This window comes from Trichosurus vulpecula, chromosome 8 (genome assembly GCF_011100635.1).
Source record: "Trichosurus vulpecula isolate mTriVul1 chromosome 8, mTriVul1.pri, whole genome shotgun sequence".
Taxonomy (NCBI): Eukaryota; Metazoa; Chordata; class Mammalia; order Diprotodontia; family Phalangeridae; genus Trichosurus; species Trichosurus vulpecula.
Genome location: NC_050580.1, coordinates 177,748,761 through 177,774,967, shown reverse-complemented (window position 1 = coordinate 177,774,967; position 26,207 = coordinate 177,748,761). Strand labels below are relative to the sequence as shown.

General features: G+C 40.2%; 1 protein-coding gene across 1 annotated transcript; it reads left to right on the top strand.

Moving 5' to 3' along the window:
- On the top strand, positions 1-25,031 carry LOC118829682 (olfactory receptor 6J1-like). The gene is made up of 2 exons (XM_036736602.1): positions 1-915; positions 24,630-25,031. The coding sequence occupies exons 1-2, from the start codon at positions 7-9 to the stop codon at positions 25,029-25,031; spliced, it is 1,311 nt and encodes a 436-aa protein (XP_036592497.1). The 5' UTR covers positions 1-6.
- The last annotated feature ends 1,176 nt before the right edge of the window (positions 25,032-26,207 follow it).

The window sequence follows — 26,207 nt, the reverse complement described above, 5'->3', positions numbered from 1 at the left end:
CCATCCATGGAGAATCAGACCACAGTGACCAAGTTCATTCTGCTCGGTTTCCCTATCAATAGAAAGGCAGAGCTGCTATTCTTCATGCTGCTTCTGCCCATGTACGTGATGACACTCTTGGGGAACATCCTCATCATCTACATTGTTGTGTCCCATTCACGCCTCTACACACCCATGTACTTCTTCCTCTGCGATCTCTCCACCTTGGACATCCTCTTCACCTCTGTCATTTCCCCAAGGATACTGGACAACTTGGCCACTGGGGACAAAAGCATCTCCTTTGCTGTGTGTATCACTCAGTGCTATTTCTACTTCTTCCTGGGGACAGTGGAGTTTCTTCTGCTGACATCCATGTCCTATGATTGGCATGCTGCCATCTGTAACCCACTAAGGTACAACACCATCATGAGTCCTTCTGTGTGCATTGGACTGGTTCTTTTCTCATGGGTGGGTGGTTTCTCGTCTGTTCTTTTCCCCACCGTACTCATCTCTAGGTTACCCTTCTGTGGCTCCAACATAATTAACCATTATTTCTGTGACGGTAGGCCTCTGTTGGCCCTGGCCTGTACAGACACGACATCCATTGAGCTGATGGATTTCCTGCTGTCATCCGCAGTCATCATCTTTTCCATAATTCTCACTGGGTATTCCTATGCTTGCATCATTATAACCATCTTACATATCCCATCAGCCACTGGGAAGAAGAAGGCCTTTAACACGTGTGCTTCTCACCTGACCATTGTTGTGATAGCTGGAGGCATCACAGCCTTTATCTATGCGACTCCCTCCCAGAAAGAAACCCTGGAGATGAACAAAATACCCTCGGTGTTGAGCAGTGTGGTAGCACCTTTCCTCAACCCCTTTATCTACACCCTGCGCAATGACACTGTGCAGGGGATCCTTAGGGAGGTGTGGGTGGGATTCAGAGAAGTTTTACTGGGAAGAGGAAAAGAACTGTTGAGCAGAGGGTCCAAAAAAGATCATTGACAAGAGGACTGGATCCTTCTTTCCACTCGCACAGGGACCATTTTATAATCCCATATAATGCACTGAAATTTAGTTCCAAGAGAAGGATATCACCTACTTGGGCAAGAGCAGTTCATAAGTCTCCACCAGTGAAGATGCAGGCTTTAACTCCATAGAGGTAGTTTGTTTTCATGGAGGTGTTGAAAAGGACAACACAGCATATAATTACACTCTTAAGCTCTCCTTATTTAATCCTCCCTCTGATTCTGTATGCTCAAGTTGTCTCACATTCATAGAACTTTCCGCTCCATACCTAGTGTGATAGGAGCAATGTCTCTCTCCACCCTCACCCAATTCCATTCAGGCTAGGTTAGTTGAAACATTCCTTGAGAATTGGTTAGCTCAAGGGAATAAGGGCTCAGACTACTGACTTCCTAATTGCCTAAAGACAAGGCAACCACAAGGACTTAGAGAGGCTCTAAGATGCTTGGCTGGAGGATTGCAATGAGAGCTTCACTTAGTGGAATCAATTCAAGGGGTTCTCAATGCTTAGGTTTATTGAAGATCCTTCCTTCAGATAAGTGATCAAAAGATATGAATAGCCAGTTTTCAATATAAGAAAAGCAAGCTATCAACAACCACATAAATGTTCCAATTCCATAAGAGCAATGCAAATTAATTTTTTAAAGATATCAATAAAATAAATTTAAAAAAAAAGGAGAAATGCAAATCAAAACAACTTTGAGGCTTTATCCAAGAATACCATCTATAACTTGGCAAAGATGAAAATGTTAAATGTTGGAAAGAGTATACAAAGAGAGGTACTCTTATGTACTGTTGGTAGACAGATATGAATTGGCCTAATTGTTATGGCAAGCACTTTGGAACCATGATAGAAAAGTCATTAAACTATACACAACTTTTGACCCACCAATAACACTACTAGGTATAGAATCAGAAGATCAAAAACAGAGGAAAACGCTCCATATGTACAAAAACATTTATTGCTAGAAATTTTGTGGCAACAAAAAACTGGAAACAAAGTAGGTGCCTAGGAATTGGGAAATGGTTGAACAAATTGTGGTATATAAATGAATGGAATGGAATGGAATATTATTGTGCCATAAGATATAATGAATATATAGAATTCAGGTAAACTTGGAAAATTTTGTATCGACTAACGCAGAATGCAATAAACGGAACCAAGAGAATAACTACACAATAACTACAATAATGTAAAGAAAAACGACATCGAGAAAACATCAGAACTTTGAGTGATGCAATGACCAACAAAGACTCCAAAGGACTGATAGTGAAATTCATATAGGAAGAATGAGGTGTACGTTGCCTGACATGACCAACATGACATAGAGAGAAAAATCTGGGTTCAAATCCCACCTGAGACACTTAGTAGTTGTATGATCACAGGCAAGTTCCTCATATCTTTGAATCTTTCCTGAGCTATAAAACGGGAGGAAATAGCACTAAACTTACATGGTTAAAGCACTAGATAAATGCAAATTGTTATTATTACTTCTTTGTTACAAAGAAAGGTTCTTAGAGGAGGAAGTGATTAGGAAGTGATAGTAATGCTTTTTGAAGAGTCAATAAAACATTAAAAGCATTTTTAAAAACCGTATTTGCCTTGCAGACTTCCACCATTAAATCTAATCCTGTCATATCAGTATCCTACTCTTTCCTAGCTCTCTGTTATCTTTTTGGTACTCTACCTTTGTCTGTTCCTTTATTCCATAACCTGTCTTTGTATAACTAGATTGCTTTGGACCACGCCTTTGATGACTTCTTTCTACTGCGACTCTCCAGGATGTATCTTACCCTGCATGGTCAGGATGGACTTAGTTGGTCTCTCCAGACAGTTGTCCAACTTTACTATCACCAGATGCTTCCACACCTGAGCTCCTCCTCCATTTTCCAAGGCAAAAGAGGCCCTGCAGCCAGTAGTACCTTGGAGATACCCAGCCTTCTCGGCTTTTAGATTGTATCAGGAAGGTCCTTCCAAATACCCCACTTCTACAAGGCATACTGTAAAACCATGCAACCATCATTCAGGCATTGCAGAAGAAAAAAAATGGTATTGCAGGGACTGTTTCTGTAGATAAGCACAGGCAGAACCTGGGCAACCAACTTTAGAGTTCCTTCCTGGTCATTAGGTGTATACTCCCTCTTTTGCCCTTTCTCAAACCAGATAGATTAAGACTTTAGAAATGCTGTGCCCAGTTTTCTGGTCCAAGTTCACTTTTATATGGAGCTGTCCCCTTGTCACTTCCCAAATGTGCAAACATGGGCTTCCCCATTATTTGCCTGACCAGACTGGCCACTTTGACATTGTATCTGAGAATAGCTCCTGAAGCTCCAAAACCAAATGGTGTTTGAGACCTGGAGTGGAAAGAACTTGTCAATTAATAGATTCAAGAAAGGTCATATGTCTGCTCTGGACTATATCAATTCCTCATTAATATCAACCTAGGACCTACACAAGGATGAGTGCTCCGTTGAACCATTTCCAGGACGCAATGACTCCATTTGAAGAGAGTTTGCCTGAATGAAGGGAGCCATTGACCTTGCCTTCTCTGATTCACCAGAGCCTCTGAACTCCTGACCCAGAGCTCACACAAGAGAACTTAACACTTTGTCCTACACCACAGAACTTATGGCCCTGTCTGTCAAACCAGCTTACTGGGGTCATAGCCTTTCTATTTGGGGTGAATTTCAATGGATCCCCAAAATACAAACAAAATTCTAAAAAACAAGCTTTGACAACCCTAAAAAACATCCTTAGTGCTTCCTGGAGTTTGCAAGCTATTATTGTTTTTGTTTACTTTAGATGGGTTACATAAATCCTTGGAGCCTCAGTTTGCTTCATCTGTAAAATGGGAATAAGTAAGGCTACTTGTATCATCTACCTCTCTTTTTAACCTGTCCCTCCTCAAAAGTCTGTTTTGCTTCTGACCAATGCTTCTCTTAATCTGCTGTCCCTTTTATCATTGCCCCCCCCTTTTCTCTTATTCTCTTCACCGCCTATTTCACTACTGGGTAAGTTACATTTTTGTGCATAACTGAGTGTGGACATATATTCTTCCCTCTTTGAACCAATTGTGATGAGAGTGAGGTTCAAGCACTGTCCACCAGCTCCCATTTTCCCCTCCACTAAAAAAGTTTCTCCTTGCATACCTCTTTTGTATGAGAAATTTTTCCCATTCTACCTCTCCCTTTCCCCTTTTCCCAATGCACCCCTCTTTCTTGCCCCTTCAATTTTTTTAGAGATCATCCCAAAATGAGTGATTCATATCCTTGTCCTCTGACTATGTAGACTCCATATAACTACTCTAAAAATGATAGGGTCTTTAGGAGTTACATGTATCATGTTCCCATATAGGAATGTAAACAGTTTAACTTTATTGAGTCTCTTATGGTTACTCTTTCATATTTATCTTTTTATGCTTCATTTGGGTCTTGTATTTGAATGTCAAATTTTCTATTCAGCTCTGGTCTTTTCATCAGGAATGCTTGCAAGTCCTCTATTTCATTAAATATCCATTTTCCCCCCAAAGGATTATACTCAGTTTTGCTAGGTAAAGCATTCTCGGTTGTAATCCTAGCTCCTTTGCCTATCTTATTCCAAGTCCTCTGCTCTTTGAACATGGAAGCTGCTAAATCTTGTGTAATCTTGACTGTGGCTCCATAATATTTGAATAGTTTCTTTCTGGTTGATTTAACCTTATCCTGAGAACTCTGGAATTGGCTAGAATATTCCTAGGAGTTTTCATTTTGGGATCTCTTTCAGGAGGTGATCAATAGATTCTTTCAATTTCTATTTTGCCCTCTGGATCTAAGGTATAGAGGCAGTTTTCCTTGATAATTCCTTGAAATATGATGTTGAGGCTCTTTTTTTATCATAGCTTTCAGGTAGTCCAATAGTACTTAAATTATCTCTCTTCAATCTGTTTTCTAGGTCAGTTGTTTTTCCAATAAGATATTTCACATTTTCTTCTATTTTTTTTTCATTCTTTTGACTTTGTTTTCTTGTTTCTTTACGTCTCATGGAGTCATTAGCTTCCACTTGCTCAATTCTCATTTTTCAGGAAATATTTACTTGAATGATATTTTGTACCTTTCTTCCATTTGATCAATTCTGCTTTTTAAGGAGTTCTTTTCTTTAGTGAATTTTTGGGCCACTTTTGCCACTTGGCCAATTCTGTTTTTTAAGGTGTTATTTTCTTCAGTATTTTTGTGCCTCTTTTACTAAGCTGTTAATTATCTTTCCATAATTTTCTTGCATAATTTTCATTTCTTTTCCCAATTCTTCCTCTACCACTCTAATCTCTTTCTTTAAGCTCCTCCAGGAATTCTTGTTGTGTTTGAGTCCAATTAGTATTTTTCTTTGAGGCTTTGCTTGTAGCTGTTTTCACACTGTTGCCTTCTTTCATGTTTATGTCTTGGTCTTCCCTGCCACCATAGTTGCTATTTACAGCCAAGTTCTTTTTTTTTTGCTGTTTGCTCATTTTTTCAGCTTATCTTGACTTTGAATTTTATGTTAAATTTAGGTTCTGCTCACCTTGGGGTGGGGAGGCACTGTTCCAAGCTTCAGACTTTTTTATGCTGCTGTTTTCAGAAATTGTTCTGAGGATCTGCAGATTTTTGGTGCATCCAAGGTTGTGTGATGCAGAAAGACGTATGGTCACTGCTCTCCTGGTCTGTGCTCTGGTCTTTACCCAGAAAAGACCCCTGCTTCCCTGCAGCTACAAGTTCTAATGCTTCTGGAACTATGACCAAGGGCCCTGCTTCCTGGTGATGGCAAGAAGTGATCACTCAGCTAGTGTCTGAGAGGCCAGATTTAAACTCAGGAAGATGAGTCTTCTTGACTTCAGACCCAGTGTTCTATCCATTGTGCCCATATACAGGCATATTGTGGAGATATTGTGGTTTCAGCTCCAGACTACCACCATAAAACAAATATTGCAATAAAGCAAGCCACATGAATTTTTTGGTTTCCCAGTGCATGTTGATACTTTATATGTTTTTTTATTAATTTTTTTTGGAGGGAGGAAAGGAGGGCAATTGGGGTTGTGACTTGCCCAAGGTAACATAGCTAGTAAGTGTGTCCAGTGTCTGAGGTCAGATTTGAGCTCAGGTCCTCCTGACTCCAGAGCCGGTACTTTACTCACTATGCCACCTAGCTGCCCCTATACTGTATATGTTTAAATATATGTTTAAACATATACAGGATCCTGTATATGTTTATACTATACTGCAGTCTACTAAGTGTGCAATAGTATTATGTCTTTTAAAAAAAATGTACATACCTTAATTTTAAAATACTTTATTGCTAAAGATTACTAACCATCATCTGAACCTTCAGTGAGTTGTAATCTTTTTGCTGGTGGAGGGTCTTGCCTTAATGTTGGTGGCTGCTGACTGATCAGAGTGGTCATTGCTGAAGGTTGGGGTGGCTTGTGGCAATTCCTTAAAATAAGACAACAAAGAAGTTTGCCTCATTGATTGAGTCTTCCTTTCACTTGAACACTTAGAGGCCATCATAGGATTATTAATTGGCCTAATTTGAATATTGTTGTGTCTCAGGAAATAGGGAGGCCCAAGGAGAGGGAGAGAGACTGGGAACAGCTGGTAGGTAGAACAGTCAGAACACATACATTTATTAAGTTCACCATCTTATATGGGCATGGTTGGTGGCATCCCCCCCCAAAAAAATTACAATAATAACATCAAAGATCACTGACCACAGATCACTATAATCAATATAATAATAGTGAGAAAATATTGTGAGATTTACCAAAATGTGACACAGATACAATGTGAATATACACTGTTGGAAAAATGACATTGATGGACTTGTTCAACCAGGGTTGCCATAAACCTTCAATTTGTGTTAAAAAAAAAACCCACAATATCTGTGAAGCACAATAAAGTGAAGAGCTATAAAACAAGGTATGCCTGTACAGAAAATCTAGTTGTCTAGACCACAAGGTCATTGCCAGCACTTGGGTGGCTACCGTGATTACAGCAAAGCACCTTTTGAAAGCATAGGATCATAGATTTAGATCAAGATAGGATCTTAGAAACCATCTACTCCAGCTCCCTCATTTTACAGTTGAGGGAACTGTGTTCCTAGGGCAAATAACTTGCCCAAGGTCACAAGAGGTAGCAGAGCTAGGATTTTAACACAGGTTCTTGGACTTCAAATCCAGTACTCTTTACCCTGAACCATACCACGTCCATATCTAAAAAGTGACAACAACCGTACTTGTAGATTAATGGACTTAAAGCTACAAGAGACCAGAGAGGTTACTTAGTTCAACCTATTCTTTTTTTTACAAATGGGGAGACTGAGGCCCAGAAAAGTGGAGTAGCTTGAACACATTTACACAGCTAGGACTTAAATCTAGATCTGCCTCTCTCTCCTTCCAGCCACAGCAACCTCTCCTCTTTCCTGCATACACAACGTTCTTTACCATTTGCAGGCTATATAAATTTGATTTATTCCCACATCTGTGCCATTTCTTATAATGTTCAACCCCTTTTAGGATGCTCTGTCCTCTTCTTCATCTACCCAAATTTTACTAATTATTCAATCTCTAACTCACACCCCACCTCCTCCAGGGCCTTCCTCATTAACTCTAGCCAATATTTCTCTCTCACTTCCTGGATTAGACATGGCACTCATCCCCTCCACCATACATTTAGAACCTACCGGTATTCATAGGATCGCAGAACTAGAGTTGGAAGGGACCTCAGAGAACATCTAGTCCGACCCTTTCTTTTACAGATGATGTAACTGAAAACTAAGAAGATTAAGTGATTTGCCCAAGGTAGTAAGCATCAGAAGTGGGATTTGAACCCAGGACCTCTGACTCCAGAGCTAGGGCTCTTTCCTCTATTCCACATTGTTGCCCCCTCAGTTTAGCACATAATTGTGTACTAATTTATGTTATCCTCTAATTGTCTCATGCATATAAATTGTGTCTCCCCAGCAGGATTTATTAGTTCTTTGAGTATTATAACTATACTATATATGCTTCTTTTGAATCTCATTGTCTAGCACAGTATAGTGGAAAGGGCACTGGAGTTAATCCAGCCTTCAACACTTATTAACTGTGTAGCCCTAGGCAAGTCACTTAACCACTCTGAGGTTCAGTTTTCCCATCTATAAGATGGGGGCAATAATATTTACATTGCCTGCTTCATAGGGTTTGCAAACCCTAATTTGTTCTACTGTTATAATTCTCATAAACTTATTAATGTGTCATATTAATATTTTATAGCAGACACTCAACAAGTAGGGATTTGAATGGAACGGGTACTCTAATTCAAAAATAATTATGAGGTTTCATGCTTGAGGAGACTTTTAGATAATTTCTATACTTGAGATAACTTTGAAAGACTTAGGATTTCTGATCCACTTAATAACTAACAACAAGTCAAGAGGGTCACCCACTGACCGAGAGGGGATGGACTGCAGATTGAAAGCTATAGATTTTGTGAACTTGGCCAAAACAGGAATTTGTTTTGCTTAAACTATGCATCTTTGTTACAAGGGTTTTCTTTTTTCCATGAGAGTGGAAGGGTAGTGGGATGAGAGAGAGAAAAAATGAACTTTTGTTCATTGGGAAAAAAAAATATTTTAAAAAAGGAAGAGAACCTTTCAAATAAATATACACTGATGCTACTCCCTGTGATAGGAGATCAAATCCTGCGTTAAAATTGACCCTCTCTAAGTTCTTTCCTGACCTTCCCTGCTTCCTCCTGTAGGCTCAGTGCTATATGGGCTCTGAGAGAGTTCTGGTCTCAGACAGGAGTCATGTTAGCAGATCCTGACTCAGAGGATTAACACCAACTCCGGTCTTTTTTTTCTAAATAAATTTTTATTGATATCTTTTGTTTTAACAACCCCTACATTTTCACCTCTGTTCTCAATTTTGATCATGTTTGCCAATTTGCTGGGTTTAACATGAAATTTCCAGGTTCTTTTGATATGCATTTCTCTTATCATTAGCGATTTGAAGCATTTTTATATGATTGCTAACATTTTTCAATGCTCCTTTTGAGAATTATTTGTTCAGATCCTTTGACCATTTATCTGTGGGAGAATGGCTTTTGATCCCATATGTCATTTAATAAATATGACATTTAATAAAGCATTTAATAAATACTATGTCCCCAAACCTCTTAATTCTAATGCCTTCCCTCTATTGATTATTTCCTATTTATTCTACGTGTAGCTCGTTTGTATATAATTGTTTACATATCTCCCCCACTGGATTGTGAGCTCCTAAAAGGCAGGGACTATCTTTTGCCTTTATTTGCATCATCAGAACTTAGCACAGTGCCTGCTACATAGTAGAAGCTTAATAAATGCTTATTGATTAACTGACTGCCAGGCAGTATGCTAAGTACTGGGAATACAAAGACAAAAATCCAATCCCTGCCCTCAAGGAGTTCACATTCTAGCAGTGGAGACCACATGCAAACAACTTCGTACATACAAAATACATACATTGTAAATGAGAGGTAATCTCGGGGAGAAGTCACTTTTTCTCTTGGCTGTCAATATATAACAAGCTTCATTCTAATTTCTGGTGTCCTTTGCCTATCCAGACCCCTTGCCTAAATTCTTAACCTTCGTTACTTGGTAATCTAGCCTAGGTTTCTGTAAGGACATACATCCTTACAAGTCCCAGAGTCTGATTATCATCCCTCACTTACCTAAGCTGAGTGTGTCCTCCCTCCATGACAGCTAATCCCCCTGAATTAGTCACCCTCTCTGCCTAGACTTTGGGTACCTTCCTGCTTCTCTCTGTCTTTAACTGACCTCCTTTGATATAATCACTGACCTCATAACTTGGGAGGACCTCCTAGTCCTATCTAGACAAACTCCTGATCCTGGCTCCCCACAGACTACTCCATCCTGCTACTGCCCAAGTCCCATGATAATACCCTGGAAAAAAAAAAGTTTAAGACAAGAAACTCTGTCTTTAATAGAAATATTTTCCTATCATCACCATTTCTCAAAGAGCTCCTTCAACAACAAAAAATTACAAAGGGCATGTTAATTTGTGACTTTTTAATAACTGTTGCAACCAACTTTTCCAAACTAAAGAGATATTTTCCTGAATTCCACGGGTTAGAACTCATTCATTCAAGCAGGATGGGACACCAGGTGGGAACCTGGGAACCTTCTAGCTACAGCATTTCCTTTTTCTCTGGCCTGGGAGGCTTCAACCAGTGCCAGGAAAGACTTGAAGGCCCATGCTATAACAGGACCTTTACCTGACACCAGAGACGGGACCAGAAAGAATAATAAATCTTGCAGAGCTCCAGAAATAAAACATTACCATAGTGACAAGAGATGGCACCTGGGTAGGCACACTTCAACAGATCCAAAATACTAGTCTTCCAGAAAGTGGTGGGCTTATCAATAGCCAAAGTCACAATTCAGAGGCAAGCTCACTGTATGTCCAACTGTATGTCTGTAGGGAAAGCTAATAGTTCAATGATTTCCTGGGACATAGTGCTCAATGGATACTATTTAAGTATTCCTACTTGAATTATTCCACTCCAAACACATGAAGGTAGCCTCTGTGGTATTCTGACTAATGAAAGAGGCCACCTATTGAGCCATACCAATGTGATTGGCAGCCACTAAGATTATTTACTTTGATAGTTCTCTACAGGAACTCCAGGTTGCTTCTGATGGCCTGTTTTACTCAAAACTTGCCCAGAAAACAAATAAATAAATAATTAAAGATTTTAAAAAATTAAAAAAAAAACTTGCCCACCAACAGATCTGCTGGCCCTGGGAAAGTACAACAACACTTTTCCCCATTCTGGCCCAAGGCATCTGATGGAAAAGCCTTAGCAGATCTAATCTAAGATGAATTTCCCAAAATAGTGTTATGAGAGACACTCTCAGATCTCATCAAATAGTTCACCATGATAAAGATTCTTACCTCACAATTGTGATGATAACCTCAGCACAGGCCACATTCAGCCCATACTCTAACCCTGTATCTCATACTGATCAATCCACAAAAACCTATGCAACTTGGAGAGGCCCAACCCAAACAAACGCCAAAGAGGCATGGAAAGGGCATGTTTGCACTAGGGCGTCCCAGAGAATGATCAATGGAAGGATCGGCCAAGGGAAATGCAAGGGTTCTGCTATGTGGTGACTTCCATTTGCCTTCCCCCAATGTACCCAGACTGTCATCCCAACTGTTCCTGTCTCACAAAATGGAATCACCAGGACACTAGCTGCTCTGGATCTACGTCTTGATGGGCTCAGAATCCTCAGCAAATTTTCCGAATAAGGAACTATCCCAGAAGTCCCATGTGCCTCTGCATCTCTAGGGGAAACCTGGTGGTAGTGCAGACCATTGAGGGACAGCCCATAAAATCAGTTGGTGACTACATGCTGGAAATCAGGAATAACCTGGTTTCCCGTATTTGCTATCATCCCGTGGTGAACTGAGTGGTTGATTCAGCAATAACCTCACATTTCTTAGGCTCAGGGTGGCCTTGGTCAATTTTGCATATTACTATTTGCAATATTCAAGGGGCCCATGGCAAATGGCCTCCCCAGAGCTAGATATCACATTTCCCCCACCACATCAGCAGCACTGGGACATGTTCCATACCACACAGACCATGGGACTACAAAATTAATTTGATTCCAGGTGTCTCTATGCTCTCAAGCCACAACTATTCACTGACTAGGCCCGAGAAGGAAATGCTCTGGGATTTTCTAGAGAAAAATATGCCTAAAAATTTATTAATCTTTCTACCTCTCCTTGCAGGGTAAAATTTTTTTAATTTTAATTAAAAATAACAAAGAACCAAAGCTTTCTCACGATTATCAGGCTCTCATGGCCTAGTATATGGAATCTTCAAAGTAATGGCTTTGCTGCATTGGGCAGTTACATTCACCAAACTAGAGCTCTTAGGAATCCATAATGCATGAAGAGGATGGCATTTCAGACTAATCAGGAATAGTTGAAATATGAAGTAATTTATTTTTGGTTGCAGAATCCCCCTGTAGTTTCCGAAAGCTTTATGAAATGACTTTTCACAACCTGCCGGACCAGGTGAATACTAGTATATTCAGTAGCATATATAGAGGCAGCTGATGGCTCAGTGAATGGTATACTCGGCCTTGAATCAGGAAGAGCTGAATTCCAATCCAGCTTCAGACACCTACTAGCTGTGTGATCCCAGGCAAGTCACTTAACCTCTGTTTGCTTCAGTTTCCTTGACTGTAAAATGGAAATAATTATAGCACCTATTTCTCAGGGTTGTTGTGAGGATCAGATGAGATAATAGTTGTTTTTTGAAAGTGCTTAGCAAAGTGTCTAGCACATAGTAGGTGCTAGATAAATGCTTATTGTTTCCTTTTCCCCCTCCCCCATCTCGACTTTCTTGGGATCAACGTATCACCTTGGTAAAAACAGTTCATCAGTACCTGCGCCAGAATCAAATGTTCATAAAACTAGAGGAATATCCATTTGAGAAGGAATTTGAATTTCGAAAACATGTGATAAGGCAAGGGAGAGATTAGATGTAGCCACAAAAGTAGGGAAAGTCTTTCAATAGAGGGTATTTGCAGCAACCAAGGACCTATAAAAATTTGAGGCAGTTGTGGTTTTGACTTCTCTGGGACCCAGTTTCCTCAACAGTAAAATAAGGGAGATGAACTAGATTACATCTAACGTCCTTGCTAGCTCTAAATCTATGATCTTGTGAATTCCCCAGTGGCCCTGGGGAAGTGACAGGGAGGGGGACTGGGACTGATGATGGACTATAAAGTGGAACTGTCATTATCACAAGGGTTTCCTTGGGATATTGAATCTTCTCACAACTATGGCTCACTTAATTGCCTTCACGGCACCCCCCAATGCACACAAGACCAAACATTTCTCTCTCTATGAAGTCTCTAGCTAGACAGCATCCCATCACATATTATGTCAGATCAGGCCCCCAATTTACATTGCATTTTGTATCCTCCCTGTTCACTGCCTTTCAATCTAGGCTTCATTTCTCCTCTACCTTTGTTCTGTAATTTGATGACCAGTCAGTGGAAAGCAACTGAATACAGGAACAATAACTTCATTGCTATACTTCTTCTGATAGAGATAACTGGTCCACCCTCCTGTCCACAATGAAAGTCTGCTTTAACAGTGCCAGTGACTGTGGATTTTGCTCTAAATTTTTCCTTTGATCACTCCCTCAAACACCATGATAGTGACTGATGAGAACCTGATGCAATTGGAAGCAACTCAGGAGACTAACAGAAGGCATTACCAGTGGTTAAAGATTCCTGTGAGCAGAGAGACATAGAGTCTGGTGGGAAGGACAGGTTTGCATGTAGAGCACCAAGTATGACCAAGCACTGAGAATCTCAAAATGATAGGACTCTCAAAATAAATTAGGAAGCTGAGCAAGATGACTATCTTCAATTATCCAGAAAACAAATCCAGTGGTCGACAGATACCAGCACTCAGCCTCAATGCACATTCATCTCATATTTCACATTTCTGCTCCATTATACACAGTGTCCTACAGGTCATGAAGAATTTCTCATCAAGGGCACTGAGGATGAACAGAGGAAAGAACCTGGTAAACACACCACCTTCTTGCCACTGTGTTAATAAGAGCCTTCTACTGATAGCTCCCTACCAGGTCCAAGGTTCAAGAATATTCCCAAGGAAGAATAGCATGCAACACTACTTAGAGATGTCCATTTCCTTCTAGCCTTAGTGGTAGTAACTAATACAGTGAATTTAGGGGAAGCTAGAATATGAGGTTGGCTTCATATGTAGGGAACAAAAAACTCACATGATAACAAAGATACTGAGTGTCACACATTGAAGGATAATCACTTTAGAGCTGGAAAGGATCTGTGACCTGCACGTAGGACTTAAATCCTATTATTCCAGTACCAAGTCCTTTAGCCTGACACTCAGATCATTCCTCTTTGCTCTCACCTCAATGTCTGTTTGATCCTGCTTCAGAAAGGAACATTGTCATAGGCCTCTAACCCCCCCGCTTGGCACCTCAGTATCCCCACCAACAGACTCCAGGTCTATGCAATCAGTTTAGTGTTTTCAGACCCTCCCTAAGTGAGAACTTTTAATATATATTTATTCCTTCACACAGTCAAGTATTTATTCATTCATGTACTCATTTATTCTCTCTTTCTCAAATTCTCAGTATCCTACAAAATTACCCAAGTTTTCCTCTGGGCTATTTTTTGTTGGGACGCAGAGTCTTTCGGTAACTCCTAGATGCTCCAAAAAGGCACTGTTTGTTGATCTGTTAACGTTTAGCTATAGTCATTTAATACACATATTAACAAAACATCAGCATAATTATACAGGTAATAGGTGCCCTGTGTCTCCAGTCAGACCCACCCGTAAAGTTAAAAAAAACTTAGGAGGGCCAAGGGACTGAGAGGGATGTGCTATAACCACTGAGCCACTGGAAACTTGAACTAAATGATTCAAGGTCAAAGAGGAGAGGAGAGACAGAGGCAGCAAGATGGCCAGCCAGGGTAGAGAGAGCTTCTCTCCAAGACTATCCCACCCTTGCCCATATATAAGCTGTGATCTAACTGCAGTTAAGTCACAGTTAGAGGTCTCTGACAGAAACAGGACACCTGACAAAGAAAAGTATTATGTCCCAAATGTCTATACTCTCTCATATGAAAGCATTAAGACCTGAGTCCAGGAATCTCTGAGATTTCACCTGGAAACCAGTTCTACTGTATGTAATGGGTCAAGCATCAACTAGGGACGATGTTATATTTTCATTTACTTTTGTATACTCCTTTACCAACTTGCAGAAGGAGCAGCAAGAGGGTATTAAATAAAAATAAATGAGGTCTTTCTTGAAACCTCTGAGTTCAGAGTAGCTTGTGTCCTTACTCTCTAGGAGCAGTCTTTGTCTAGAAGAAGCTGTGAGATGCACAGTTGTGTGGTAAGTGTCTCATGGTACATTATTTTATTGTTTTTATTGATTCTGTGGCAAGAACAAAATATAGTATATAGTATCTAAGGTGCCTGTCCATTTCTGGGGGGAATTGATTTCATTATGCCAAAGTTACATGACTAGGAATATGTAAATTATAGCAAGTTTAGGGGAAGAGGCAAGGTTTTGCCAGACGGATAGGAGCTCAGATATAATCTGTTTGGATAAATCCATACTAACTGTACCTTCTAGACTGATGAGATAGTGAAGTCACCCAGAAAGAGGCAAATCTGGGGGACTGAGGGTTGTTCCTTCACTGAGATCCATAGAGTGCTTCACACTTCCCCCGCCCCACTCCTTCTTCAAAGTGTCCAGGGCAGAAAACAGCCAAGGTGATGCCTCTGGCATTGTCCAATTCCTGATCCTTCTTGTTGAATACGATTAGGTTTGTGACTAGTGGTACCATATTGAAATAAAATATGCCATAGATATGCAATCAGTCCCCTGTCATAGGACTGTGCTACTAAACTATGACTATTCTCCTAGATGGGCAGTATTTAAAATAAGTCAATGCAAACAATGAGTATTTATTAAGCACCTACTATATGCAGTGCCCTAGACATATACCATCTCCTGCTTTAGCCTTTGCACTGGCTATCTTTCATGCCTGAAATACAGTCCTTTCTCACCTCTACCTTATATACTCCCCCACCTCTGTCAAGGAGAAAGGCCAAGGTCACCCACTGCAAACCAGGACATCACCAGTCATCTCTTAACTTTTGTCTTGACACTGGTCTTCAATGACTCTGGAGGAAAGGGTGAGGCTGATGACTTTGTGCAACTCTGCTTCACTTAAATACAATTCATGCACGAGTCAAGACATTACCCTTGTGATGTCATTGTTCCTCTTCAAGATCGAAGGACAAACAATAACGCCTCTTTCAAGACACAAATCAAATACTGTCTTCTACATGCAATCTTTCCTGATCCCCTCAAATGCTAGTGTCCTCCCTAACTACCTTGTATTTATTCTATATGTCCATGTTGTCTTTCCCAGTAGAATGCAAGCTGTTTTACAGTAGGGAGTATCATATTCTTTGAATTTGGATCCACTGTACCAGGCACACAGTAGTCACTTAACAAATGTTGGCTGCTAAGTGATGATTTATTACATTCTAGAACAATGACTTCACCTAAATGGAAGAAAGGCCCAAAGGACTATAGTTCTGCTATGGTCCCATTGCTTCATCTTTAAAATGATGAGGCTAAATAATCCCTAAAGTCCCTTCTATTTATTGAAACTCAATTCCATGATTGTTAGAGGAATCACAAAGAGACAGCTGAAAAGGACAATAGAGGTCATCTAATAAACCATCTTTATTTTCCAGATGAGAAAACCGAGGTGCCAGAGGTAAAGTGACTTGCCTGAGATCCTATAAGCCACAGAGCTAGGATTTGAATCCAGGTCCTCTGATTCCAGAACTCTTTCCTCTACCTAACTTAATTCTGTCTAAGCTTTGCTTTTTTTTAAATGGAACTCTAATTCTCATTTATTTTTATTATTTTAAATTACTAGAAATCTAAGCCATTAGTGTTTTTAGAATGTTTTTCTCTACCCCATCCTTCCAAGACTCCTTGTTTCTCTCAAGTGCCCTAATTCTCCTCCTGTTCAGAATAAACATCATTCAGCACCCTGGGGCCGAGCTGGCCTTCACTGAGAGGCATCTAAAGAACAGAAGCCGGGAACCAGCTACAGGCTCTGTGGCATCCTCCCCTGTCACCCTACCTAGGCAGGGCAAGATTGACCCACACAAACTTTTAACAAGCACAGGGAAATCACAGCTAGCCAGGAGCGCATGCCCTGAGGAATAAAGTTCACTTTTAATTGTGCTCTCACTTTAATCACCTAGAAAACTTGAGCAAGGGAAGTCACAATTACAACAAAGTTCTCATTAGCCCAGCTCTCTCTAGGGGAAGCTTCCTCTGCTGGGACAAAGCCTAGAGTACACTCCACAGGGTAACCTATAGAACAATAGTACCATTCACAGGGAATGGCTCCTACTCCCTTGTGCCCTCTCCATGTGATTACTAGTCCCCTTTTTTTGTTGCTGGCCTTCAGCCACCTCTGGGCTGGCATGTGGTTAGCCATCTAGGATGCATACTATCAGAACAGCTTAGCTGATTGAGCCGTGGATGGATATAGGCACACTTGGGTTTACACACCGGCTTCACCCCTGACACTATGGATAACCTGAGCAGGAACCCCTCCCATGTGCCTCCAACCCTCCCATCTATGAAGTGCGGGGACCCTGAGAGGACTTCTCATATCTCAGTGCTCTAACTTCCTTAGAGGCAGACACCACAGGGTATGAATATGGAGCTCTGCACAGTTAGTGTCTGTCACACACTTTTGCACATGATTAATGGAATACAATTCCCAGCCTGGGCAGCTGAATGGAATTTATGACCCAGACTTATAAATATTTTTCCAATTTTCCACCCAACTCTCTCTACTTTTAGGTCATAAAATCCCTTATTAGAAACTGAGTAGGATGTCCCCATCTAAAACTCTCCCTGGACAGGATTGGTGCACCATGATGGGAAGTTATCTGGAGGACAATGCAATGATGCTATGGCAACCTGTGCTGATGAACAATACAGAAATAATGCCCTTCCTAGAGGGCCTGCGTTATGAATAAACAAGTATTTATTGAGTATCTACTATGTTCTTAGCACTCTAGCGGCTTGTATAGGATATACAAAAGTAGAAGGTAAGGTCCTTTAAATAGCTAGACTCAAACTGGAGAGAGAAAACTAACAAAAATACTACAATTAAAGAACAAATAAGTACAAAACTACGTGGCACATTCTTTGAGATACAACCTGTGGCCCAGCATCCCAGACTCTGGGCTCTAGCTTCACTCTTGGCAGCCCCCAAAACAATTTCTCTTCGGCTTATTTTGCCCCCATCTAGAGGTTCCTCTGGGAAATCTTAGAATAATTCATGCAAAGACATCCATAGATGTGGGCAAAGCGTACCCAGCTGCTAAGTAAGTACTCAAGATGACAATGCACCTATGAGGTACAGAAGAGACTTGATATATCATCTCAGAGAAAGTACGTAAAGGACTCACAATAACCTTTTGATAAAGTTCTTATTCTTCTCCCCAAGGTCTAAACAGTCCCCCAGACTCATAGGACCACCCTATGGTTTAGACTTCTCCTTGGAAAGGGAAACTTGGGGTTGCTAAACAGAAAACCCTCTGAAATTCCAACAAGTCTCACTTTAGCCCCAGAGACTCACTTAGACTTCTGGCTTTAGGGTACTTCCCTGAGGTTCTGGATTCACCTGGAAAGAAAAACATTTAAATTCGCAAAAGAGGTGACCCCCTTCCTATCAGAAGTGAACTGTCCAAATAATAAAAGAGGGCAAACTCCAGATTTTCTTTTGATTCCTCGTATCATGGTTTTAGTACCTTGTTGTTGCTCTAGCTACGGGGAGTCATGCTCGATTCTCTTTTTCTCAAGAAGCTGGTATTGCCCAGGAATACCATCTTGGGGCAGCAAGGTGGGACAGTGGGTACAGTGTTGGACTTGGAGTCATTAAGACCTGAGTTTGAATCCTGCATCAGATGCTTGTTAGCTATGTGACCTTTATCCTCTCTCAACCTCAGTTTCTTCATCTGTAAAGTGAAGAACACAATAGTGCCTACCAGGGTTGTGGTAAGAGTTAAATGAGAATATATGTAAAGTGCTTTGCAAACCTTAAAGTGCTATATAAATCCTAGTTATTACCATTATTCTATTCTTAATATTAATATAACCACAAAAAGTAGAGCAACTCCAAAGACGCCTTCCAAGTTTTCCCCTTGTGCAGAGGAAAAATTCCATCTCTGATATATATTAGGGATTCTCCCTTATATTTAGGGGGTTCCAAGAAGTAACTAGTAGAGAAGCAAAACATAGTCTGTTAACTCCTCTTTCCAATCCACATTGGGATTTTTGAACTGCTTGAGGGGTTGCTAGTTACAATAGGTATTTTGTCCTAAAGGCAATAGGGAGCCACTGAAGCTTCTTATGCTGAGGAATTTGTATTTTATCTTACAGGAAACAGAGAAGTGGGGTAGGTAGTTGGCCTCAGACACTTAAGAGCTGTGTGACCCTGGGCAAGTCACTTAAGCCTTGTTTGCCTCAGTTTCCTCATCTGTAAAATGAGCTGGAGAAGGAAATGGCTAAACCCCTCCAGTATCTTTGCCAAGAAAATCCCAGATGAGGTCACTAAGAGTCGCACATGACTAAAATGACTGAACAACAACAACTAGGGAAGTACAGAGAGAATCTAACTCACAAAATGACTGATTTGGGTCCTATTTTTTAATAGAGTTAGTTGCCTACTCTTCATGGCCTAAACCTTCCCATACATAAGAGGCCATGAGAAGTACCATGGTTTGTTCATGGCCTGAATTTCTGATTTAATTCAACTCCTCTGTGCTAGTCTTTAGACTCTAAAACATGTTAAAGGTACGATGAGCAGGTTAACATTCATTCAAGGCCTTTTGTTCAGGTCTCCATATCCGGGTGTCTTACATCTAGGAGATGGACCAGCAGGCCAAGGACTAGAACAGTTTCTATCACAGTATACAAGGTGGAATGCCAAATCAGAGAAATAATAAATGGTGTCGTTTGGCTGGAACATAAAGAGGGGTAATATAAAATAAGTCTTGCAGGTAAGCTAGAGACAGATATTGAAGGGCTTTATGCACCAAACTGGGGAGTTTACATTTTGTCCTAGAGGCAATAGGGAGCTACTGAAGTTTCTTGAGCTAAGGAGTTTATAGTTTGTCTTAGAGGTAATAGGGAGCCACTGGAGATTTTCGAGCAAGAGCACAATATGGTCAGACCTGTGTTTTAAGAAGATTATTTTGACAAACGTGTGAATGATCTGTGTTAAATAGTTGTGGATCTCATTAAGGTACAGTAATGTTCTAGAAGTTGAAGTAATCGGCATAATATCATCTGCAAATAGGAACATCCAAAGGTTTAGGGTATATGAGGAATCCCTCTTCCATTTGGGACGTAGACTGTAAGCTCCTTGAGGGCAGGGACTGCCTTTGCCTTTTTTTGTATCCCCAGTCCTTAGCACAGTGCCGGGCACATAAGTGATTAATGAATGTCTATTGACTGATTAAAAAAAGACATCCTCCAGGATAGTGGCAAACAGCATTGGTAAGCATATATCTCCCGTTTTTACACCTTGTTTGATATTATTAACCAGAGGATCATTGAACAGAGTTGTCTCTGTCGTTGTGTCTGTCAAATAATCTTATATGATCTTAACAAGTGAGGTGTATTTCGGTTTACTGAACCTTTTTTTTCAATTAACAAATAATAAATATAGTACGATTTTTTTTTATTCTCTGTACCTTTCAGTTCATTGTGTGGTTGTAAATATATGGTCTGATATATGGAAACCTTTACAAAAACTTGCAGGTTCCTGTCTTGTACTTACTCTTGATATACACATAGATTTAAAGATTTTATAAAGATGAACATATAGATACAATGTATAATTAGCTACTACTAATGTTCTCTCAATCACCAATTTTGGGTAATAGCATCCTCCGTGATTGTTTCCATTCTTCTAGTATTTTCCTATCCCTGAGCCACCTTGTAAAAATGATCCTACAATGCTTCAAGTCTATAATGCTCTAGCACAGACTTCTTTGCTGTATATTCAGTCTGGTCTGGCTGCTCTTCCTAATTTCATCTTCTTAATTCTGTTTCAACTTCCTCACATAACACATCAGGAACTGAAGTATTAGCATCCAAATGTAATAGCTCCATTGCCACTGATGATAAAAACAGATTATAGAAATGTAAACAAATTTGTTAAAATTTTTTCATCTATTCATCATTCTCTTGCAACTTTTCTCTATGTATGCTCCTGGGATAACATGGTTCAATTGGGTCTCAGGCCAAACTTACCGTAGGTTTTGGGTTTTTTTGCCTCTATTGCTTTTGCTGTTTTATGAGGCAAGACTACATTTAATCTTCTGTCTTCCTCTTCTGTAATAGTTTACAAATAATATTATACAATATAAATATTCTATATAATATAATATAAATATTCTAAACCAATGTTGTCCTCAATTGCCATTTCTCTGTACTTGGGAAGGAGATCAAATGTTGGTAAGCTAAAGCAATTTCTAGGGGTTTTTTGGCCTCCTTGTTGTGCTAACTGCTTTACATTGAGTTAAGCTTCTACAAGAAAGGTGACTGTTAATCAATAAACATTTATCAAGTGCCCACTTTGCGCTGGGCACTATGCTAAGCAGTGAGGAGACAAAGAAAGGAAAGAAATAGTCCCTGCTCTTTCAAGGAGCTCATAGTTTAATGAGGAAGGTAACATGCAAACAGTTATGTACTATCAACAGACAATCACAGCTTCACAAATCTTACCTGAAAACTATGTTTATTACAAGAGAAATGAACATTCCTGTGGAACCCAAAGAGTTCACAATCCATACAGAAGTTTGCATACTTACAACAGAACAACAAAGGAATGTGGAGAAATCTCCAACTAAAGGGGTGTGCCATGGTAGGGGAAAGGGGCAATAAAGCTGGGAAAAGGACAAAACTCTTCCAAGGGAAGGAGCAAGGAGATGGCAAAAGCAGCATTCTTCTCCTTTGGGAACTGCAACCATGAAAATAGAATGGTCTACTTATCTACAAGGGTCCCAGCTACACAGGCAATTTCTCAGTCTAGCACAGACTGGCACCTTTCTTGACTCTCAAGGACACACAGGGAGTCCAGTTTAGGATGCAAATAACAAATTATGTCAGCTGGGGGTGGGTGGCTTCATCTTTGATACATTTAGGGCCTCCTAGATACTCTGTATACAGTGTTTCTGGAAAATATGGCAATTCAGAAAGATAAGTTCAGGGGACTGCTTAACATTCCTTAACAATATAAATAAGATGTATACAAAATAAATTGGAAATGATCAATAGAAGGAAGGCACTATGATTCAGGGAGATTAGAAAAGGCTTCTTATAGAAGATGGGATTTTAGTTGGCACTTGAAGGAATCCAGAAGGTAGAGATGAAGAGGAATTATTGTAGGTTCCATTTTGATTTACATAAAGTATATTGTAGGTTCAATTCCAATTTCCACAAAACTGAACCTTACAATGGCTTGCTGCTACCTTTTTCATCAGGTCCAGTCTCCTTGGCCTCTCAAAGCTCTTTGCAATCTGGTCTCACTCTGCCTATCCAGGCTCATAGCTCAGCATTTTCTCCAAAATGTGAACTGTTCAACATGTTTCTCCATTTCAGTTGGGTCCTCCTTGTTCCGTCCTCTCTGACCCTGCTTAGAGCTAAAGCCAAGGTAAGGACCAACCAGGGACCTTAACCTAGATGCATTCATAGCACAGGAGGTAACGCCGAGGCCAGCAGACCAGCCTTATCAGGGTGAGAAAATCTATAGCAATAACATTTCAGTTAGATGAGGGACCAGAAGTACAGCATGGGTCATTCAAGGCAATTGATTCTGTTGTCAGAGTAGCTAACAAAGTAACCCACAAGCAGTAGCCAGAGGCAAGGAGTATGTCCAAGATCCAAAAGTGCAGGTCAGCAATGTGGTGACATAAGACCTGAACAATAAAATAGGACATTATGATCAAAGGTTAGGGTAAGTGTTTAAGATACCAGATGTCCAAATAAACAGGTTTAGCTTATACAAAAATTTATGTCTCCAATTAGAGTAATTCCCTGCAGTGGTCATTCCTACAGAACATTTAGGGCTAACTCTATCCCACTTCCTCATAATTCTGAATGAGATTCAGCTGTAAATAGTTCTCAGCTAGTGCCAACATTTTCCACATGAAAGGCAACTATGTTTATCTGATGGTGGACACCCCTGGGGCTACAGAACAGCTGTGTATGTTGGCTTCAAGGAAGACTGATCACCCAGGCTGTTCTGTATGTTTACCTCCAATTCTCCAGGTCACTAAAGAATAATGTCTTTATCACATCCCACAGGCTCACATAGCAGCCTAACCTTGGACAAGATGGAACATAGATGGATCATAAGGAGGAAAGTTAGCATCTTTACCCAAATATCTACTGAAGCCAAGGAAGAATGGAATTCCAGCTTCCATATCTTTAAGAAGATGTGGAAAAATGAACCAGGATCCAGGATAAAAAGAAAATGAAAAAAAAAAGGTTTATAAAAGAGTCCATGAGAAGAAAAGTTTACTGGCCATGATTATCCATGGCTACAATGAAGTCACAATGACTCCCCTTTGCTGAAGACCTCTCCACTGGGAAAGCAAGAAAGGAGAAGAGCTAAAGTTGTTCCTTTAAGGGACCCAGGATGGGAAACTTGACCTGCAGAAAGGAAGTGCCCAGCCAAGCCCTAGATTTCTGGGAATACAAGAAGGAAAAGGAGGAGGGAAAGGAGAAAATAGATAAAATCAAAGAAAGGGGGTGCTTTGTCTTCAGATTTAAAAGGAACAAGAAGACTGTAAGTGTGTTAGACTGGAAGCCCCAGAATCTAATGTGGCATAGCATTCACTCTCTCTCTACATCATCCATCAATATCCACATACTCCATCTCTCTCAGACATACTTCCACTTATATACTTACATCCATAAATGTAAAGACATGACTATCCACTCATACAGACTTCCTCATAGTTTTGCATATAGGGATTCACAAGAGGATGCTGAAGAGAAAAGTCTTTGTCACACAGAGCTTCCTATATTCTAGACAGAAGATAAGAATCATGTGGTCCTAGAATGTTATATAGCTAAAAGGACCTTGGGGACTCTCTATTCCAATCCTCTAGTTTTACAAATGAGGAAATAGGCCCAGGGAAGGGAAATTATCTGTCTCGGTCACACAAAGCAAACTATTCCTAATATAAGTTCTCTCCTTTTGTTGGAGACCTCCAAGCAAGAAAATTTTATAACTTTCCCTCAGTCATCTGTTACAGTGTTTAACAATTCTTACTGCCAGTGAGTACTTCCAGCTGTCTCGTCGACTAAATGTTTGTTCTTTCTGACAAGTTCTCCCTGCCTTAGTTGAATTCTGTGTCCTCTGGTCCTACCCCAATAGGAAAGAGGAATAGCTTCACCAGACTCAGTACATCTAACTTTCAGAATCTGGAAGTCAATTTCAGCCTTCTCTTCTATACCCTAAGTAACCCCAATTTCATTCCTCCTTCTTTATAGGTCCTGTTTTCCAACTTTTTACCATCTTCATGAAATGTCCCTGGGCTTTTAAAAAATTTCTCAATAGTTCTTCAATTCTTCACTAGTCATATAACTCCAATTAGACATAATGCTCTAAGAAGGGTCTTAACAGTTAACAAAGCTGAAGAATTAGTCCTTAGTTCCTACAATCATATTTTTAATACATGCCATTATCGTGTTGGATTTTTAAATTAGCATTATATAGCTGATACCCATTCAACACAGGATCCCCTATTATTCTTAGCCTCTTTCCTCTTTACTGTGCTTAGTCTTTCCTTCATTGTGAATGAAAACATTTTCTTTATTTTTTGTTTTCATTTTGGCATTTTTTTAAATAGATCAACTCCGTACTGTGGTCCCACCATGTGACTGTTAATCCTAGAACATCAGATTGCCCTTGCTATGCCCAGTCCTATTACATGGTGCCTGAGAGAAGTGACAAACAAGTGGAGAGCACCAAATGGGCAAAGTGCTCCCAATGGGCCAAAGACATCCGTTCCTGCTGTCTGTCTCCCCAAGAGACCCAGGACCAAGCTGAAAGGGAGCAGAAGTACAAATGTCTACATCTGATGGAAGAGCTTGCTGGCCTGATGCTAGCTGGGGAGGTGCTCCATAATGAAATGGATGGCTGTCAAGGAAGTGTGTCCCCTACTACCAAAAGCCTGCTGGACTTCTGGCAGCGGCTCTCTTCCCAGCTGGATGAGGACCACCCCATCCACCATACTCCCCATTACTACCACCGGCGACTTCATTCTCTCCTGTGGGTCTATGGCAACAGCCATGACCGAAGCACCTGGAGAAGAAGGGAGTGAAGGGGATGCTTCTGATTACAGGGAGCAAAAGTTTGGAATAAGCTGTTAGAAAAAGTAACTGACCAGACCCAGAAATTGGATCTTTGTGTATCAGGAGTAAGACCTGATTTTCTTCGTAGTCAGGGTTTTTAAATTACAAATAAGGCCCCTTTGATGGTACCATAGATGTTCACAGGATTGTAGATTTAGAACTGGAAGAGACCTTAGAAGTCATCCAGACTGACATTCTCATTTTAAAGATGAGGACACTGAGGCCCACAAGGTTAATTGCCTTGCCCAAGATTTAGCTCCACCAAAGGGAGTTAAGAGACAGAGCTGGAGCTGGAAGGCACAGCTGACTCCAAATCAAGTGTTCTTTTTCTAAATGGTGCAGACTCTGTTTTGTGGAACTATTGGTTAGTTCACAAGCTACCAGAGAATTTAGAGCTAGAAAAGACCTTAGAGGTCATCATGTCCACTGCATTTGTAAAAGAATGTAGTCATCTTCCCTCACAAGATCCCCTATATCATTGGTTCTCAAAATGGGAGCCAAGGATGATCATGTAAACTTTCCCATCATCCACCCACTCTAACATTTAATTGTAAATCCATTAGCATATACAAAAAAAAAAGATATTTACAAAGAATAAACAAAAGATGAGTCTTTTTCTACAATGAAAGGCAGAAGAGGAGATTATTAAACCATAACATGGGAAGGCTTTCCTTGTACACCCCCCCCCCTCAACAAAATTTGCCTATCCCTCAGGACCTTATGAGTTGACTGACATAAACTAATTCACACTGAGGCATTATTAATGACTAATAATGGCTTAATATGTTTTCTATCCCAGTGATATGTCTATCACTGGAAAAAAATTACTATTGTCTTACCTAAAGATGTGAAATCAAAAGAAAAACAGGCAAAAATACAGGGGGAAATTAACCAAGGGTTTTTTTCTTTAAGTTACAAGGTGTTTCTTTTTAAACTAAATAATGAGGTTATGATTTTTAAAAACACTAACTACTTGATATGCATGGTAAAAAAAAAGGTTCATATGTTTATATGTTTATATCTGACTTTTGCTCTCCTGGAAGTATGCAATACCTGTGATTTTGAAGTAATACTGCCTACACTATCAGATCCTGTGCCCTGAAGTTCTCAAATGCATGTACAACTCTCAGATGTGTGAGTAAAAT